We start from the raw sequence: 17807 nt of genomic DNA on the forward strand, positions 1-17807 counted from the left end.
TGGGGTGAATGTGGTGTTGTTATTAATAAAACCAGACCCCAGGCGGTTGATTTTTTGATGCTATGATTGCAGCTTGTGTTGGGAACTGGGTGGGGACTCCACCGGCTCACACTGACATTAGCCAAACTACGGTATGTATTATTGCTTTTGGATCTCATTGTGCCTTGTGACTCCAGAGAGGTAGCGTTTCCTCTCTTTGGATATTTGACAGCGAAATGCTGTCCCGAGAGAAGCTTTTCTGCCAATCACAAGGGCCAAACGGCCCTGCAGTGAGCTACAAACTCCTGAGCACATTGGGAGAGTATTTTCTACGAATCTTCCTCCACTGAGATCAGAAATCATGTAAGCACCATTCTAGAGAATCATGTTTAAAACATGTACAGAAGGGTACCCTGGCTCCAAATGTCAGTGCACGTAGTGCCTGACTGCATTGTTAAATGGTTTACAGAGCTGTGTTATTGAAGCTGTAACACGATTTTGAAAATGTTGTCAACATTACAACTCCAGCCAGGCCAGGGGACCCAGTGACTACACAGTTCCATTTTGTAACGAGGGCTGGGTATTAGCCATGCCCTGAAACAGTGCCCTTGGGCAAATCCTTAGCGCACTGCCAGGACATAGAGAACATCTAGGCTCCCAAAAGAACCATGTTATTACTGGGTCAGGGGAAAACAGCATTGTAGCACAGTCCCCCCCTCCACAACTGGAGAAGTACTGCCGAGGAGCCTTCAGTAATATGATTACACCTGGCCACAGGTAACCTGAGTTGACACTGGTCCAGCAAAACCAGTGCTTAAACTGTGAGTCTCCAGAAAGATGCTAATGCGGTTTCCAATCTCTGTACAGTCAGGGCCCTGACAAGGTAGAGAAACCAGCAGAGATCCTGGGAACGCTTGTGAATTTGTTTTCTGAGGACGATCTCTACATCCTGCCATCTGTCCGGATCTGCTGGCCGTCACGGTTCCCATTGAAAGCGCTCAGCTGGGCTTCTCTGTGATGAATTTAGCATGCAAACAGAGCAAGGCTCTGCCCATTTGTGCTGCATGAGACCTAACCTCAAACCTCCCCCTTCCAGACTTTAAAGCTGCCTCCGGCACTGGCTGATGCCAATGCAGCCAAATACATGCCAATCTGACTGATCTGCTACTGCCCCTGTCTTATTGCGATGATGCCAGTACTTCTCAATGGGGGTCACAGGACTGCCATTTGCATCAGTGGCATGTGTTTGCGCATGTGTCTGAACAGCAAAGACAGACAGAGGTGGGTGGTGGATGATCTGACACTCAACCCCCGTTACTATTGCTCCCAGAGGACCCCCCCCAACCTAACCCCTCCCCGTCCCCCCCCATGGAGTTCTCAAATTCTGACACTAGGTGGCACCACGAGGATGGGAAAGGAACTGGAATAAAAGTAACAGTACCGAGCAACCAGGAAGAGGACACAGCTGACAGCCAGGTAGGCAAGTAACATGAAGAGCCAGACACCAGGAGAAAAGGGGTCCAGGAAAGAGAAGTAGCCAGGTTTGCGCCCCTAAGATGGAGACAAAAAGAGTCCAGCGGGTTTTTGTTTTTTAAATCAAAAAGTCCATTCTGCAAAATAACACAATGAAATACATAGAACCGGCAGCGAAATATCACAGGAGCAACGCAGGATTAATGCAGGCAAACAAGAGAAGGGATCAGTAAATGATCTGGAGGAGATGCAGGTGGAGCAGAGGGCAAAAGGAACAAGGCATTAAGCTCGGCAGCAGCTCACCAGTCAACATGTATTTCCCAGTAGGGCCCTCTTCTTTACCCCTTCACTTTGATTATAATAGGAATATAGGAACATAGGAATCACCAGACCAGATCAGACCAGGGCTCCACTTAGGCCAGCATCCTGTCTCAGACAGTGGCCAGAACCTGCTGCTTCAGAGGAAGGTGCAATAAACCCTGCAGTAATGGGAAAACCTACCCTTAGGGACGGTTCCTTCCTGACCCTCTTTAGTTAGAGGTTGACATATACCTTGAAGCATGAAGGTTTATATCCCTATGGGCTAAAATTACTGCTGGCATAACTCCATTGACTTCATTGGAGATACACCAGTGAGGTAGTTGACCCAATATCTTTATCTTACATTTCTATAGTGAACCTGAAGGATCTCAAAAGTGCAATTTCCTGATCCTGCAATCATTACTTATGCAAATAATCTTTACATAGCAGCCAGGTAGTGGTAAATGGGAGCATTTGTAGGTGAGTAAAAGAGCATCAGATCCCATTAGAGTGAGAAGTGGAGAAAATGTTTGCATAAAGTTTCACATGAAAAAGAAATATTTGCCATGTTGTTTCTCCAGCCCTTGAAATGTTCCTTTTCTGCAAAATTAAGTAAAATGGTTACTTTATCTCAGGAAACGTGTCTGAATTTCAAGTTTTCTCTGCAAAGCCACCTTTGTTTGAAAACAGACACTCCTCTGCTGGAAAAAATAGGCTGTTTTTCTCTCAAAATACTTTAATTTTTGAGCAGAAAAATTTGTGAAATTTCATGAAGTTTTCTTATTGGAGTGAATCTCAAATATTAAGCATGTCCCAATTTGCTGAGAATTTTTCTCACTCCTCTCCAAACCACTCAGATACAGCGCTTCTGAAATAGAGAGAGCTACAATCCATCAGCACCACTGCACGCTGCATACCCATGGGGAGGAGTAAAAAATGAGGCAAAGCACACTGGCGTCAAGACTTGCTCTTTCAGAATAAGCTCCATAGGTTCCTTAATATCAATGTAAAGAAGAAAGCATCTTGTGATGTGTTATTCAGAGATTTTGGGCCCCTGACACCTGTGTGGGCATTGTGGGCACTCAGCATTTGTGCAAATCAAGCTACTTGCTTTTAAGGTCTCAGCAGAAAGACACACACAGGAAAAAGCATGCAACTCAGTGATCCATTATGGAAGGATGAAGAGCTGAGTTGACCCAGTTAGGATTTGAACCTGTCGCTTGTGGGAATCTACAACTTCCGCATAGATGGCTAAGTCACTCACACGCTCACCAAACATCCTAGTGTACGATTTCCTAAAGCACTTGTAATCTTGAAGCCAGCTGAGACTTAGATCTTCTTATATTAAAGTCAGACTAGATATGGCCTTTTCTCCACCCTCTCTGCATCATTTCCAAGCTCTGAGAGATGGACATTGAGACTTGGTATATGGATCCTTCTATTACATCTCAGCTGAGTTCTCTGTACCTTCCTTATTGGTACCTCACTCTGATGCCTCCCACAAGCATATACTGGCATTTGCTCAATCCGGCTCACTTGAGCAGTCATCCCCCAGTGTGTCCCGGAGAGAAAGAACTTCCAGTGAAGCAGCTGTTGAATTGTGAGATTTTTTGCTTTACACGGGACTCATCTTCAACAGAGAGCCACTTCACTTTCCCCTTAGTCCACTGGCTTACTTTGCCCAGGTGTGGCACTACATAAAGTAATAACAACAATAAATAACCCCTAACCCCTATAAAAAGCAACAGAGGGTCCTGTGGCACCTTTAAGACTAACAGAAGTATTGGGAGCATAAGCTTTCGTGGGTAAGAACCTCACTTCTTCAGATGTTATGCTCCCAATACTTCTGTTAGTCTTAAAGGTGCCACAGGACCCTCTGTTGCTTTTTACAGATTCAGACTAACACGGCTACCCCTCTGATACTTGACCCCTAACCCCTATGAAACCCGCTTCCCTCACAAATCAAACTCCCGATTTTTTAGCTGTCTTTAAACCCAAAGCAATTAATTCTCCCCGCCCCCCCCCCCCCCAAATTCCCCAAGAAATAGAACCACAATATATTTTTTCCAGGCCGAGACATGTCAGTGACTGTTAAGGGAAATTGTCCTGCAGAGGCGAGTTTCACAATGAACTATGCCTAATTTGAAGCAAAAATGGATTTTCGTAGATTTTTGAATTTTGGGAATTCAAAACCAATTAGGATTTTACTAAAAAATGACTCCAATTTTTCAGCGAAAAAGCCCCCTTTGCTTAATTTGCCCTAGTTCTGGGTGGTGTTCCAAAATCCCATTTCCAACAAGGTCTATCATAACATCTCAAGAGCCTTATAAAACAAACCAAGGCCCAAATTCAAGTCCAGATGGACCAAATCAAAACCCCCAGATCCAACGTGCAAGTGAATGGGGATAGGAATGAACCGTGAAACAGACTACATTCATCTTTGGTTCCTCTCTCTTCTTTTCATTACCCATTGTAATATTCTGTCTGTCTTTATCTTTTCTAGAAAACAAGGAGGGAGGACAGCCGACACTTGGAAATGAACTGAGGACCTCTAGAACTGAATATATTAGCTCAAGCTGTTAGAGACTCGAGAACCAGGCACTCCGGGATGTAACAGATTCACATCTGTGAAACAGGAACAGTGGGGAGATGTCTAACATGCTGACCAGTGAGTTACACATATACTCCTGTGCAAAAGCTACTGATGGCTGCTGGATGCTGCTATTGCTCATTGGAAGAGCCAGCTTGGGCAAACCCTGCAGGAAGCACAGGTGCAGCAAGTTCGCAAACGGGACTCAAAAGTTAGCCCAAGGCACAAAAACCTGGATTGAAATAAGCAGCCAACACCTCTGGAAAAGGGAGGCTTAGCTATAAGGAAGCTCTGGTTCATTCTTGATGCTGTTTATAGTTATTTATAGTAACACCTTTGCTGTGTGTTTTTCTTTGGGATATTTTTCGGTCCTTTCTTTCACCGACGTAGCGAGGAATCATAAATTCTATTTCTTGCACCTTGTTGGGAGGGGAGCACTTTTTTTCTTTATAAGCCAGCCCAGCCGCTTGGTCTCTGTGCAGGTCAAAGCCAAAATGTTTGCACATGGGACAGTTGTTACATTGAGGACTGAATTGGGAATCTGTAGAGCTAAAAGCATGAGCTGTTGTGGGAGTCTTCCATTGACCTGCTGTAAGACCTGTGGCACCCTTTGTCTGTCCTGTCTACTTAGATTGTAAGTCTTTGGAGGCCAGGACTCACCATGTGTCTATGCAGCACCCAGCACAATGGGACCATGCTCTCAGCACGCACTACTGTAAGACAAATAATACTCTCCTGCCCCCAGATCCCTATAGAAAACAGCCCCCTTCCTGGTCCAAACACTTGTCTAGAGCTCATGTTCATTCTCTGCTTCTCTCCACAGTATCCCCTTGGCTGGACAAAGATCGGGGGGCGGGGGAGACTCTCTCTCAGCAGCCCGTGAGTCAGAAAGTCCATTAGAGTCCCCGTGTCAGAAATCCATATTTGATTATATCACAACAAGTGAAACTGAGAAAAATGACAGCCCCATTTAAAGCTGCCATATTTGGTTATGTGTGATAGGAAAGACACACAGCACGGTGGTTGGATGGGGGCAGGGGGAGAAAGGATTTGGAACTGAAGTTAAACAGAAAATAAAATACAATGTCATTAAGCTGTGGGTGGGGGACACGGAGACGTGGAGACAACTCCTTGGCATTTATTTGTAGTTATTTATTAGGAACCGTCTGATCGGAGCCGTGGATTAACATACGTCAGCTGCAGTTCTCCATGTGCGAGGAATGGGAAAGGAGAAGAGCAGATGGGGATCTGGAGTTGCCTTCGTCTGCTCTGCAAACTGAATCCTTGAAGGAAAACTACAACCATTAGCTATCATGCCTTCCCCTGCTAAATAAATATTTACTGGTTTAATTCGTTAATTGCCACACTGCTCTTATGCACTACCTTCCTGCAAAGTGGGAAACCCTACCCACTCTGAGGGGGTGGGAGAGGGACCTAATGCAGGGCACCTGGGGTGATTCTGCTGCTGCTTGAGCGGTGGTGCTGCGGTGGAGAAGGTTTGTGGCATCTGCAGCTACGGAATCCATCTCTGGGGGTTGGGGGTGCTCCCTGCACAGCAGCGTTTGGAAGGATAGCGAGTGGGGGGAAGAGGTATGCGGATGGGATCTGCTGCTAAACAGATCCACCAGTGATTGCTCACCACTGCCTCCAGGCAGCTGTGGCACAGGAAATACTGAAACCTCAGTGGTTCAGTGGTTCACCATTGAGTGGTGTTTGTGCAGGGTGCCTTGCACCTTGCTGTTGGAGACAGACAGCTGGTCTGATTAAGCGTGGCAATTTCTATGTACTGATGCTGGCTATTCTATGCACTGATGCTTGATGAGGTAGCTGAGGATTTAGCCCTGAGTAACAGATCCATGGCATAACATTATTTGCAAAACACTTCTTAGACCTGCAGCAGTTTCAAATGTTCGTCTAGATTCAGGGGCAGCAACAGTTAACTTAGAGGGTGTTACCTCCCCAAAGCCCTGTACTAATATCCTCGCCACTTCCCTGCATGACAGGTAAATAAGGCTTCTGTTTGGGGCGAGGGAAGTTGCCCAAGGTCACAGAGTAAGTCAGAAGCAGAGCATGCTCAAAACTCAATTCCCCTCCCTTTAAACATGTGTGAGAAAGAGAAAGAGAGAAAAGAAAAACCCCACCAGAACACAAGCAGGTTGAAATTCTCAGAAACACATCTGGGACATGGAGGGAGTTGGAGTTGCAGAAAGCATGCATTGCAAGGCAGGAATATTTACATGCATTTGATCTTGGAAAGCATGAAAGGGTCTGATCCTGTTTGATCAGTTAACTCATTGATCCTTCATTCTGCACGTACCAGAGGAAATGGAATTTTAACTAGATTTTAATTACTTGTTTGTTCTTGGCAGGAGACAACCCGGCACACAGATTTGTGTGTGCAAGTTTGTTTACGTTCGTGTCAGATGCTGCATCTTTAACAGCCTTGTGTATTGAGACAGGGCGGGGGGAGGGATAGAAGAGGCTTTAATTGTTTTATCTTGTTGTTGTTGTTCAGCTGATGGGTAATCAAGACCGTATTTCTTATTGCCTACAGAGCCATACAAAGCACATATCAAAACACCGACTAGGTATATTACAGCATCTTGTTATAAACAACTTCAATGCCACAGTCTCCTCAGTTATCCCTGGGAAGCTCTACTGACTTCAGGTGGCTCACATAGGCGTTAACTGGCAAAACTTGGAGGTCTGTTCCTTGGGGTTCTGTTCCTAGTACCGCTGCTGACTTGCTGCCTGTCCTACACGTCACTTCACTTGGCTGTGCCTTAGTTCCCAGCTATCATATGGCAATAATATCTGCCCACGTTTATAAAGGGCTTTGAGATCTAAGGATGAAAAAGCATGATACCAAGTAATATTATTTTGCATCTTGTCCAAAACACAACCCCACCCGGCAGCACTGTTCCTTGAGGCATTGGATCAGTACAGACATAGAGCCATCTGAATCACTAATGCCTCCTCTGACACCCTAGGTGTTCCTCTACTGAGGGCCAGATTCAATCACACTGACTCATACGGAGCTATACCTTACGCTATGAGTAGTTTCCCTGAAATCAATGGGACTACCTGAGAAGTAAAATACAATCTTACTCCACAAGTGAGTAAGGGTGACAGGATCAGGCCCCTAGTTTATAATACACCTCTACCCCGATATAACGCGTCCCGACATAACACGAATTCGGACATAACGCAGTAAAGCAGTGCTCCGGGGAGGCCGGGCTGCGCACTCTGGCGGATCAAAGCAAGTTCGATATAACGCGGTAAGATTTTTTGGCTCCCGAAGACAGCGTTATATCGAGTTAGAGGTGTACCACTTTATACTTTAGATAAGCAAACTCTAGAGGTCTCCCATCCAAATACTAACCAGGCCCAATCCTGCTTGTCTTCAGAAACACCATAAAATGATGCCGGAAAGTAGCATGGCTGGATAGCAATAAGCTGCAGCGTTTGTCATGGTCGTGCACCTGCTGCATTTGAAACCTGCTCCAGAGCCCACAGAACCAAACGGGAGCTTTTCCACTGACTTCATGGGCTTTGGATCAGCCTCTTAGGGTACACCTGCATTGCAATAAAAGAGCCGCAGCATGGCTGCAGCTGGGTTGGGGCAGCTGACTCAGGCTGCGCGGCTAAGGCTGCGGGGCTAAATATTGCAGGTAGACATTCAAGCTCAGATTGGAACCCGGGCTCCGAAACCCCGCGAAGGGGATGGGACTTGGAGCCTGGGCTCCAAACCTCTACTCTGATATTTTTAGCCCCGCAGCCCGAGCCCCTCGAGCCCGAGTCGGCTGACCCAGGCACCAAGACTCGGTGCCAGAGGGGGTGGGGTTATTGCAGTGTAGACATACCCTTTGAGTCGGGTGGGGCAGATTGTGCAGTCCTCTGTGTGCTGAGCTCCCCCTGGAACCAGTGAGAGCTCCATGGGGGATTTGGCACTGGGAGTCTGAATGGTAGTGTCTCTCCACCGAACCCATGCAGCTGAAACAGGGTGTGGGGGGGGGAAGGGGAGGAGAGTCCAGCACATTTGCGTTTAAATAAGAAATCAAAATATTCGTCTGAGTCATTCATTATTCCCCTATAACTATGTGTGTTTGCATGCAAATAACGGTAATGACATACACGGTTATAAAATAAGTCTCTTACCATATGAACTCGGTAGAGAATGCTAATTCCCAAAGTCATGAAAGGTTTAGAGAAATCAATCACCTTCTCCCGTTCAGCCGTGATTGTCAAGCCAGCCACTGCCAAATCGGCTTTCTAAAGAGGAAGGAATGCAGAGAAGATCAACAGCCTGCCCCAAAGGCTGGACCCCAGGGGGGCAGAGAAACCACACTCCTGGCAGAAGGATCCCCAGCCCCAAAGGTCTCATCCCCACAAAGTCAGCAAAACCCACGGCCAGAGAGACCCACCTATTCACTATGAGGGAAATCCCGGCCGCGTTGAAGTCAATGAGAGTTCTGCCATTGACTTCAACGAGACAGGATGTTTCCCTCCTGGGTGTAATTTCACCTTGAGCAGAGGACTTTGGGTAAGGCCTAGGCCCCACTTAGAGCCTAGGCCTTGTGCAGGGAATCTGCATGAGGTAAATTTCACCCCACGTCACTGCAGAGTGTGTTGCTGTCCAGGAGCAGTCAGTGCTCCACCAGCCTCACCAAGCCTTAGGCCAAGCTCAGAACAAAGATCAGTTCTCCCTTTTCCAAGATCAGGGGTCTGAGACATTCACCTCCCAGGCTTTCTCCCTCTTCCTGACCATAGTAAGCAGGGGCGCGGGGAGTTCCGAGACTCTCTTACCTCAATTTATCCATCTGCAAAATACTACTCTACTCCCGGGCTCTACAGACCATGGATGTCCTTGGCTGTTCTCGCAATTCCTTTCCCCCCCTCTCCCCCCCCACCGCCTGTGGGCATATTTTTCCCTTTGATGGTCATTCACATTCAGAGCTCTGAGATCTTGCTCCATCTTCAACGTGGTCGACCATGAGGGCAGACACTTAGCTGGTCTGTTGTCCGTCATTCTAACCACATACCCGGGCCACGTTGGGATACTTGGATGAAAACAGCTGTAGAACCACTGAGTGTTGTAATGGTTTAAAGAGGAGACAAGCCCGACCCCACAAGACATGTCCTCCCCTTTCCAAACAGGATTCTTGTTACTTACAGAGTGCCACAGGAGGGAGCTCACAGTTTAAACAAGATCATTAGAGATACCTCCCAAGCCACAAAGTCTGCAGCGTTGCCAACCCCAAGAGTTCAAAAATCATGAGTCAGGCACGAAAAACAAAACAAACCAGGAGATTGGCTTAAAAATCACGAGATTAAAAATAATAGTTTCTTTGCATCGACCTTGTAGGTTTTTGAACTTTTAGGCGGTGGCTCAAGTCACATTTTTCAAGCGTTTCTCCACCGCAACCCTGTGGGCTAGAAATGTACTTTTTAAAACAAATGAAAACTGAGTGTCTCATGTAATCACTTGACTCCACGAGATGGAGCTTTTAGAACAAACTCGTAAGACTGCCGATAAAATCGCAAGAGTTTGGCACCAGCTCCGAACTCTCCCAACGATCAGAAGAGGTATTTGAATGCAAGCTTTGCATGGGGACAAGGAGCAGGATGACAGATAATATAAAGGAGGAAAATGACACTGAGATGAAGGACTTGATGACAATGACACTGATGTGGATTGTGAGCATCTGAGAGACAGATGGCAGTTTGGATAGAAGTCACAAAACAGCTCTAGTAAATCCTTTTTATACTCTTGGCTCCAGCTGACCCTTTCCATCCGGCAGCAATTTTTGAGGTTTCCGGAGTGGAACAAACCCAAAAGCTTTTGAACATTTTTGCAAAAAACAGAATTGGGTCAAAATGTCCATTTACAGAGCAAAACTTGAGCTTTTTAATTTGCAAAGGTGTGAGACTATGGTCTAGTGGTTAGGGTGCTGGCCAGTGATATGGGGAAGATAGCTTCAAGACCCGGCTTGGCCTGAATCAGAGCAGAGTTTTTCAACGCAGATCTCTCTGAATCAAACAGAGCGGGATTTTGAACCTCGCGCTCCCCCATCCCAAGTCAGTGAGCTAACCATCAGGCAATAGAGAGTGAGTGAGTCGATCGGTCCATCTCTGTTGAAACCGATACATCCCCATGAAACATTTCATTTAGTCTTTGCAACCAGTTCTCCTCTTGGGCAGAAACAAAAAGAGAATATCAGCAAGAAAGGAGCCCCAAATAGCACTGGTCAAATATTTTGAATAAAAAAACAGCCGGGGGGGGGGGAGGGGAACTCGCCAACCTTTGTTTTTCTGAAATTGTTTTTGAACCAAATCCTTTTGTTTTTCTCTCTCCCCTTCCCCACTTTTTCATGGGCAAAATAGAAAAAAAAAGGGAAAAAAGAGGAGGGGAGGATGAAAGGGAAGGCAGAGAAAGAAGGAAGGGAAAAGGAAATATAAAAAAAAATTGAACATTTTCAAAACAACATTTTTGCAACCAAAGATTTCCATGAAAACCCCCCAAACTTGCTCCTTGTGGAATGAAGATTATTTCAGGGTTTGTTTGTTTTTTCAAAAAAAGATCTTTATCATTTTTCAACCTGTGCAAATCCCAAAGGAAGGATGATGGGCTTGATTCTACACCCACTGAAATCAAGTGACTTCAGGGAGAGCAGCGTAGGGCCCTTTAAAGAGCACTATTGTTCTTGGACGAAACAGCGCTTTCCTTTATCCAGCACCCATCAGGCCAAGAGAAGAAGTTTGCCAAGTTCAATACAACGGTAAAGTGGCAGGTTGAAGAGACACTGGTGGCCATGTCACCAAAGCCACCAAAACACTGGCTGGGTCAGCATGGGGGAGTTTTCCTTACTGCTCCCACGCTGGCTCTGCTCTGTGGGGAGTGAATTTCAGCCTCCACAGCTGTCACTACTGCACCTTCCACCAGCCCTGAACTCTCAAAGCTTAAAATGAAGTGAGGGACGCTATGAACCTACCCTCCACCAAATGTATTTATTTTTCAGAAGAGGTTTTATATACCTTAATGAGGCAAAGCCAGCTTCCCCACCCACCTTTACCCCAGCACAGGTGTGGGGCGATCCCCAGATGCAGGGAAACCAGGGACTGTTCTGTTATGTGGGGCAGGATTTGGGGAGGCCATAAAAGGAGGCACACACCTCCTATCGTAGCATGGGCTGTAATTCTGTGAGGAGGCTTTGAGGTGGAGCGGGGCAGCATGGGGGAGAAGCACAGAGCTGAAAACCAGAAGGGACCAGCAGATCATTTAGTCTGACCTCCTGCACATTCACACGCCACCCTCCACACGTCCCACCCAGTTACTCCTGTACTGAGCCCAATCGCAGCCCTCAGAGACTATTGTGTGCCACAGGCCGAGAACAGGAGGGACCAAGGTACATCAATGCCCGAAGCCCCTGGAATGGTAGGGAACTGAAAAGCCTTGTAGGCCTGATAAAATATGCGACTTATTTCTCCACATCCGTGCCCTAGTTGTAAATGCACTGTGAGATGGCAAATTTGCATGTGTGCTTCATTCTGCATGCTGCCTGAACCTGCTGCTGTTGCAGGATTTTCTTAAGAATAACTGGATTAATCATTTTCTGGCAGAAGTGGGGGGGAAAAAATCCTTCCTCCATTCAAAGTCTCTCGGTTAAAGGGCTATAAAATACAGGAGGAGCGGCAAGAGCAAAAACAAAATGTTGGTTTATTGGAGTTCTATTTTATTACCTGCAGGAAGAAAGGGGGGCGGGGGGAAGGCTAGCAGAGCAGCAAAAATCTACCCATGAGTTAGCAGGGTGCATGGGTCGAGAAGGTGACATAGAATCATAGAACTGGAAGGGACCTCGAGAGGTCATCTAGCCCAGTCCCCTGAACACATGGCAGGACTAATTACACCTCATGTCACATTCTGGGCACATAAGATTTATTGGAGTAACCAGTGCCAGATTTTGTGGCTGTTTGGAGGCAGCTATAGATGATGCTTATGAAGTTCAGACTGGAATTAGTCACAGGTCAGGGGGAATTTCTACCTATCCAGCTGTCCACCTAAGGTATTTTTAAAAGGTATCTATCATCATAACCTGGCATGGTGTCTAGATACTCGATTAACTGGTGTTATATAAATACCACCAGTATTCAAAGATTGGATCTATTGATCTGCATGCCATGGTATCTAAGAAATTCTACCAGTGGGGGAGGCCTAAGATAGAGCAAATAGGAGATCACCAGAGAGACTGGTGTTAACCGGAATAGCACTAAGAATGCTCTTGTCCCACATCAATCAACAGGTCAGTTTTCTTAATCCTTTCTCTGGCTGCAGAGCGTCGTGTACATGGTCCTTCCCCGTGTCTCGCCAGGCCAAAGGGGTATCTTCCCTGTCTCAACTCAGCCGCGGGTACCTTTGGCTTTAGACGTGGTTGTGATCTACAATTAGCTGTGTTGGCTGCTGCAACCTCTCTTTCCAAAGCACAGCTGCAGCCAGTGCAAAGGATTCTGGGGCACATGTGGAAACTCAAAAGACACCCAGTGCAGATGACTGAGCACAGAAACAGGAACACGCTTTTCCAAGATGCAGTGACACAGGTTGGGAGGGAAGGCTTAGAAGGGAGAACACAGAGGAGCCACTGAGCCAGCATGATGACCTTTCTTGCTGCATAAATGGCTTGGTGCTTTAAGGAGGAGGAGGTTTGTGACTCCACCTAATGGTAAGATCAATTCCGCCCATGTGCCAGGAACAGTTTCTGTGTGGTAGCTGTTGAGCAAAAGATAGGTGGGCGTCAGTGGACTTGTAGGCAGGAGAGCTCAGCAACTAACTATGTGAGGAAAGTAGTACCCCTAAGAGAGAATCATGGTCAGACATGAGGAGAGGCTACATGTTTGATACAACATCCCCGAGGGAGGAGAGACTAAGTCAGATTGTCCTGGCAAGAAGCAAAGCAACCTCTACAATCCTGGAAGACTTTGTTCCAAGGTTACCGCGTCTCGGTGTCACAGTAAATCCTATTTCCTGTGCTGTACATTGAGAAGGCTTATACAAATTTGAAGAGACTGTTCGCCTGAGACTGTGGAGATAGGAGAAACGATTCTTTTTAAAATATCCAGCTTCAGTGATGAAGAAAGAAAAACCTATATAAAGGAATCACAAGTGTCCTTTATTCTGAATATAGGCCCCTTGCACACAAACTCTCAGCATTTTCTTCTCCTGGCCAGGAATTATTTTGAGCATCTAAACTTGCTGACCGAGGGTCAGATCCTCAACTGGTGTAAATTAGCATAGCTCCCCTGATGTTAAAGCACCGGTACAAAGGGGCAGTAAAGTAGCCAGACTTAGCCTGCTGATAAGGCCCCACCCTCAGGGAGCTTTCATCTGATGCAGAGCAGGCATACCCAGCACTGATTCACCCTCAGCCCTGGCATAAAGGGCAGCAGGAGATGCTGGCAGAGTTTACTGCGCTCCAGCTATCCCCAGCTCGCAGACTCTCCTTTCACAACCTTTCCAACTGGCAGAGCTTAGAGCAGCCCCAGGTTGCTCTAACCTACACAAGATCTAGTGCAAATCCATCCCTCTCTGTGATGCACAGAGTGAAAACCCTGTGACGCAGAGGACCTGGGCCTTCATTTCTTTATTATTATTGTGCCGTATCTGAGGCTCTCTCACACACACACTGGGAAATCACACAGAGGCATTAAACTTTGGTGAGCCATACCCATTTGTACTCTGTGCCTGAATATCATCTGACTAGAGCTTGTGCCTTTTGCCTCAAAATGGCCAAGAGAGATGGGGTTTTCCCCCCCCATGACTCACTGAGGTCAACGTATCTTAGTAACACTAGGAGCGTCGCAAATGTTAACGCTCTACACCCACTCCCCACTTGAACAGAGGCAGAAGTTATTTTGATTTCATACCGCCACATCTTGGGCAGACACACATCTTCCTTCCTTGCTGCTTTTGCGCTCTGCCCAAGTTCGAGCCTCGAGTCTCCCTCCTCTCCGTCCAAGTGCCATGTGTGCGTCTCATGCTGCCATTGTCTACGCTGTGTCCCAGCTATAAATGTTAAATAAACTCAAAAAAGACAAAGTGCATTATTGTAGCGCAGCCAGATGCTTCCAGAGCAGAAGACTGCTGAAATGAGAACAAAAGACTCGCTGGATCAGAGGATCCCCTGGTGGACTGGTGTTTGAAATGAAACGTATGACCTGCCTTAACTAAAGCTGCCATTAAGCATTAATGCTGTCGGCGTTCTGAACACACACACGGAAACCTACTTGCGCTGCAGCTGGGAACGTTATTAACTGGTGAGGCTGAGCCTGGATTCTGAGCTGTTACACTATTAAACAGCCTGAAGAAGTAAAACACTGGGATTTTCCATCCAAAGGACCCGGCTCTCTCCTCCGGTACTGCCCTCACTGCAGAGGCGGCTCATCCTGACACTAAAGGTGATAGATGGCGCGTGATGTTAGTCGACAGTTTGGTAAGAAAGGAACTCATGCCAGTTCCCCATGGCCCTTAGGACGGCCTGGGAGATGATCCCTGCCCTGGCCCTTAATAATGGCAATGCCTGTTTTTTATAGAGCATTTCTTATCACTAGATCTCAAAACACTTTAGATCCTCACAACACACTTGTGAGGTAGGGGAGCATAATTATCCTAATTTTATAGATGGGGAACTCAGGCACAGAGAGGTGCAAGGTCCAAAGCCATGCAGGAAGTCCCTGGTGGAGCAGGGAAATGAACCGGGGTCTCCCACAGCCTAAGCCCGTGCCCTAATCATTGGACACAAACCTACCTCCCTTCAACTTCTCACCTGCTTCCTGCCAAGCGAGTGGAACAAAACTCAGTGAAAACCCTGAAGACTTGGTGGTTTTGGGCAGATGATTTTGTGTGACTTCACCCCCGGTGACACATGCCAGGTTGACAGGCCTGGAAGCGCTGGGTTTTCCAAAGCACCTTTAGGAGTGTGAGTCCTGGACTTCCAATGAGAGCTCTGCTCCTAAATCCCTTAAAAGCTTCTGAAAATTCCAGGTGTTTCATCCACAGAACAGGGACGGGATGATCAATGTCAGCACAAACTTCCTCCTGCAGTGCCCACTCATGTGCTTCGCTCCTGGACCATGTCTGAGATAGAAAAGGGTGCTTCAATCTTCCTGACTCGTTCAGTTCTTAAGACTGTCAACTAAGGGCCAATTAGTGCCATCACATGGCAACTACCTTCAGTCACTATGGAAACAGGCTTGATTCCAGCCGAAGACCTAGATGATCTAGATGCAGAAGTCTCCATGGTTCATCACCCATCGAGTCCATCAAAGGGGAAAATTTTCATTCTGGTTTGCCTAAGGGTGGGAGGGAATAGAGCACGATACCACAGCACTTGAGGGAGTGGCTGTGAGTGTGTGATATTTTTACACCCCATGTTAGCGATGGGAGAACCAGTCTGGACAAAAGCAGCGTTGCCAAATCATTACACCCCTCTATAACTGAACCTGAAACTCTCAACAGCAATGGAGCAAAGGCGTTTGGGGTCCTGATCTGCTAGTGGGTAATGTCTGGCCCAGTCTCCCCACCCCCGCCTGTCTCAGCAGCTCCAACTGTACACTTCTTCCTCCAGCTCCCACGTGAGGCATCCTGCCAGCACCAACAGCTGGCAGAAATCAGCTGTGCCGTGCTCCTGTGCTTTCTCTGCTCTTATGGCCCAAGGATCCCACCTGTATCCCCCTCTCCCCCGACCCCAGGCCTTTCTAAAGAGTCTGAAATCTTTGGCTAATATTCCCCACCTTGCTATGGGTTTTTTGATGCCTCTGAACTACCAGGTCCTGGCTGCAAGGGGAGGGGATCTGAAAACTAATCTGGCAAAACTCCTAGTAGCTGGGGTGGCACCCTGCCTCTTTCACCTGTTTTGTGCCATCCAAACTGTTTTCCAAGTCTAGCATTTTTGGGGGATGGTTATTTCTCGCTGCCTTTATTCCCCTTCACCCAATCCCACCAAATATATTGAGGCTTGATCGATTCTTAAAACTGATACAGGCATTGCTATGTCAGCCAGGGGGGGTGAAAAAAAACACACACCCTAGTGACAAAGCTATGCCAACAGCCCTTCCACCCCAGCGTAGATACAGCTGTGCCAATGGAAGAGAGCTGCTTTGGACACAGCTAATGTTACTCGGGGAGGTGGTGTTCTTATTCCTTCCATCAGCCTACGCTGCGTCTACACTGGGGCAATGTCGGCCCAGGCGCTCTAGTGTAGACACAGCTTTACATTCCTCACTGTCTGCAATGCAGCTGGGCTCTCTGTAGGCTCACAAGGCTGGACGAGGAGTATTTAATAGCAGAGTTTGTTCAGCTGACAGCCTGCTCACCTGGCTAGTGGTTAGTGTGCGCTCAGCATTGCAAGGGAACCTGTGATGCTCCGACCGACCAGATCAAATCTGCCGAATTGCACAGGGGGTGTGGCTGGTCTGTATGGATCCATGTACTGATAGTTTACACTCCAGCTGCCCACTGCATTTGACAGTAGCCTGTTGGGACCTGCTGCAGCTCCCATTGTAGTCAAAGGGAGCAGCAGAATTGACTGTCTACTCCGCGTCCCTGATTCGAGCCTTTTACGAGCCGCGCAACACATATAATAAATAAGCCATGAGGACGACAGGGGTGACTTGTAGCGACGCTGCAGCTTAAGTTCCTGCTGATTAAGTTGCATGGTGAGCAACTTGTCCCTTAGTTTAGCCTCATTCTTTATGAAAATGAGGGATGAGAGACAGGTGGATTGGAAGCCTTTGATAGCTGTTGCTTCTGAATCCCTCACAGCAAACCTTGCTCCCCAGCGCTGTCACAGCACGGGAGTTAATCCCTGAAGTCTCATCACAAGATGACGCACAGACACTGAGCATAGCCAGCCACTCGCTACCAAAAGGCAGCCAATGCAGTTGTGTCAGAATAAAGGGGAAGCTGTCACATTGCCTTGAAAATACAGTTATTGGCTTGTATCAGGCTAGTGAATGCATTCCGGCTCGAGGATGAGAGAACCATCAGGGACTCAAAGTGAGAGACGATATTGTAAAAGAAAAAAAAAAAAGACATTCTCTCAGCCCATCCCTGCAGGCTGGGGCGCTGAACATGAAGCAATGTGCGAGCTCTGTTATTCTTTCCTGTTTCCTTGTGATAGTCAGTGCTCATACAACGTGTCAGCCTGACAACTGGAGATTGAAGTCTTCAATCCAGCCACAGGACAGGAATAGCAAAGGAAGGTCTGACGCGGTCTTGCTACTGCGCTTCAGTCCTGAGCGCACCTCTAAGGACGAGAAAGGAGGCCAGCACCTATTAGCAGGGTGGTTTCTGGGAAATACAGATATTTTTATTAGGAACTGGGTGGAGTCCTCCCAAATTAAATTTGCCTCCGTCAAACAGCCATCAGACGGTAACAATTTTATGTGACCACTGGCCTGAGCTGGATCCAAA

General features: G+C 47.1%; 1 protein-coding gene across 1 annotated transcript in view; it reads right to left on the bottom strand.

The window, feature by feature from the left end:
• Positions 1 to 17807, bottom strand: part of GRIK4 (glutamate ionotropic receptor kainate type subunit 4) — a 108267-nt gene that overhangs the window by 11445 nt on the left and 79015 nt on the right. The window contains exons 12-13 of the mRNA XM_065417050.1: positions 8501 to 8614; positions 1421 to 1530 (exon numbers count right to left, since the gene is read on the bottom strand). Coding sequence (XP_065273122.1) covers positions 1421 to 1530; positions 8501 to 8614 — 224 coding nt within the window. The remainder of the gene's footprint in view (positions 1 to 1420; positions 1531 to 8500; positions 8615 to 17807) is intronic.

The sequence above is a fragment of the Emys orbicularis genome, chromosome 15 (assembly GCF_028017835.1).
Source record: "Emys orbicularis isolate rEmyOrb1 chromosome 15, rEmyOrb1.hap1, whole genome shotgun sequence".
Taxonomy (NCBI): Eukaryota; Metazoa; Chordata; order Testudines; family Emydidae; genus Emys; species Emys orbicularis.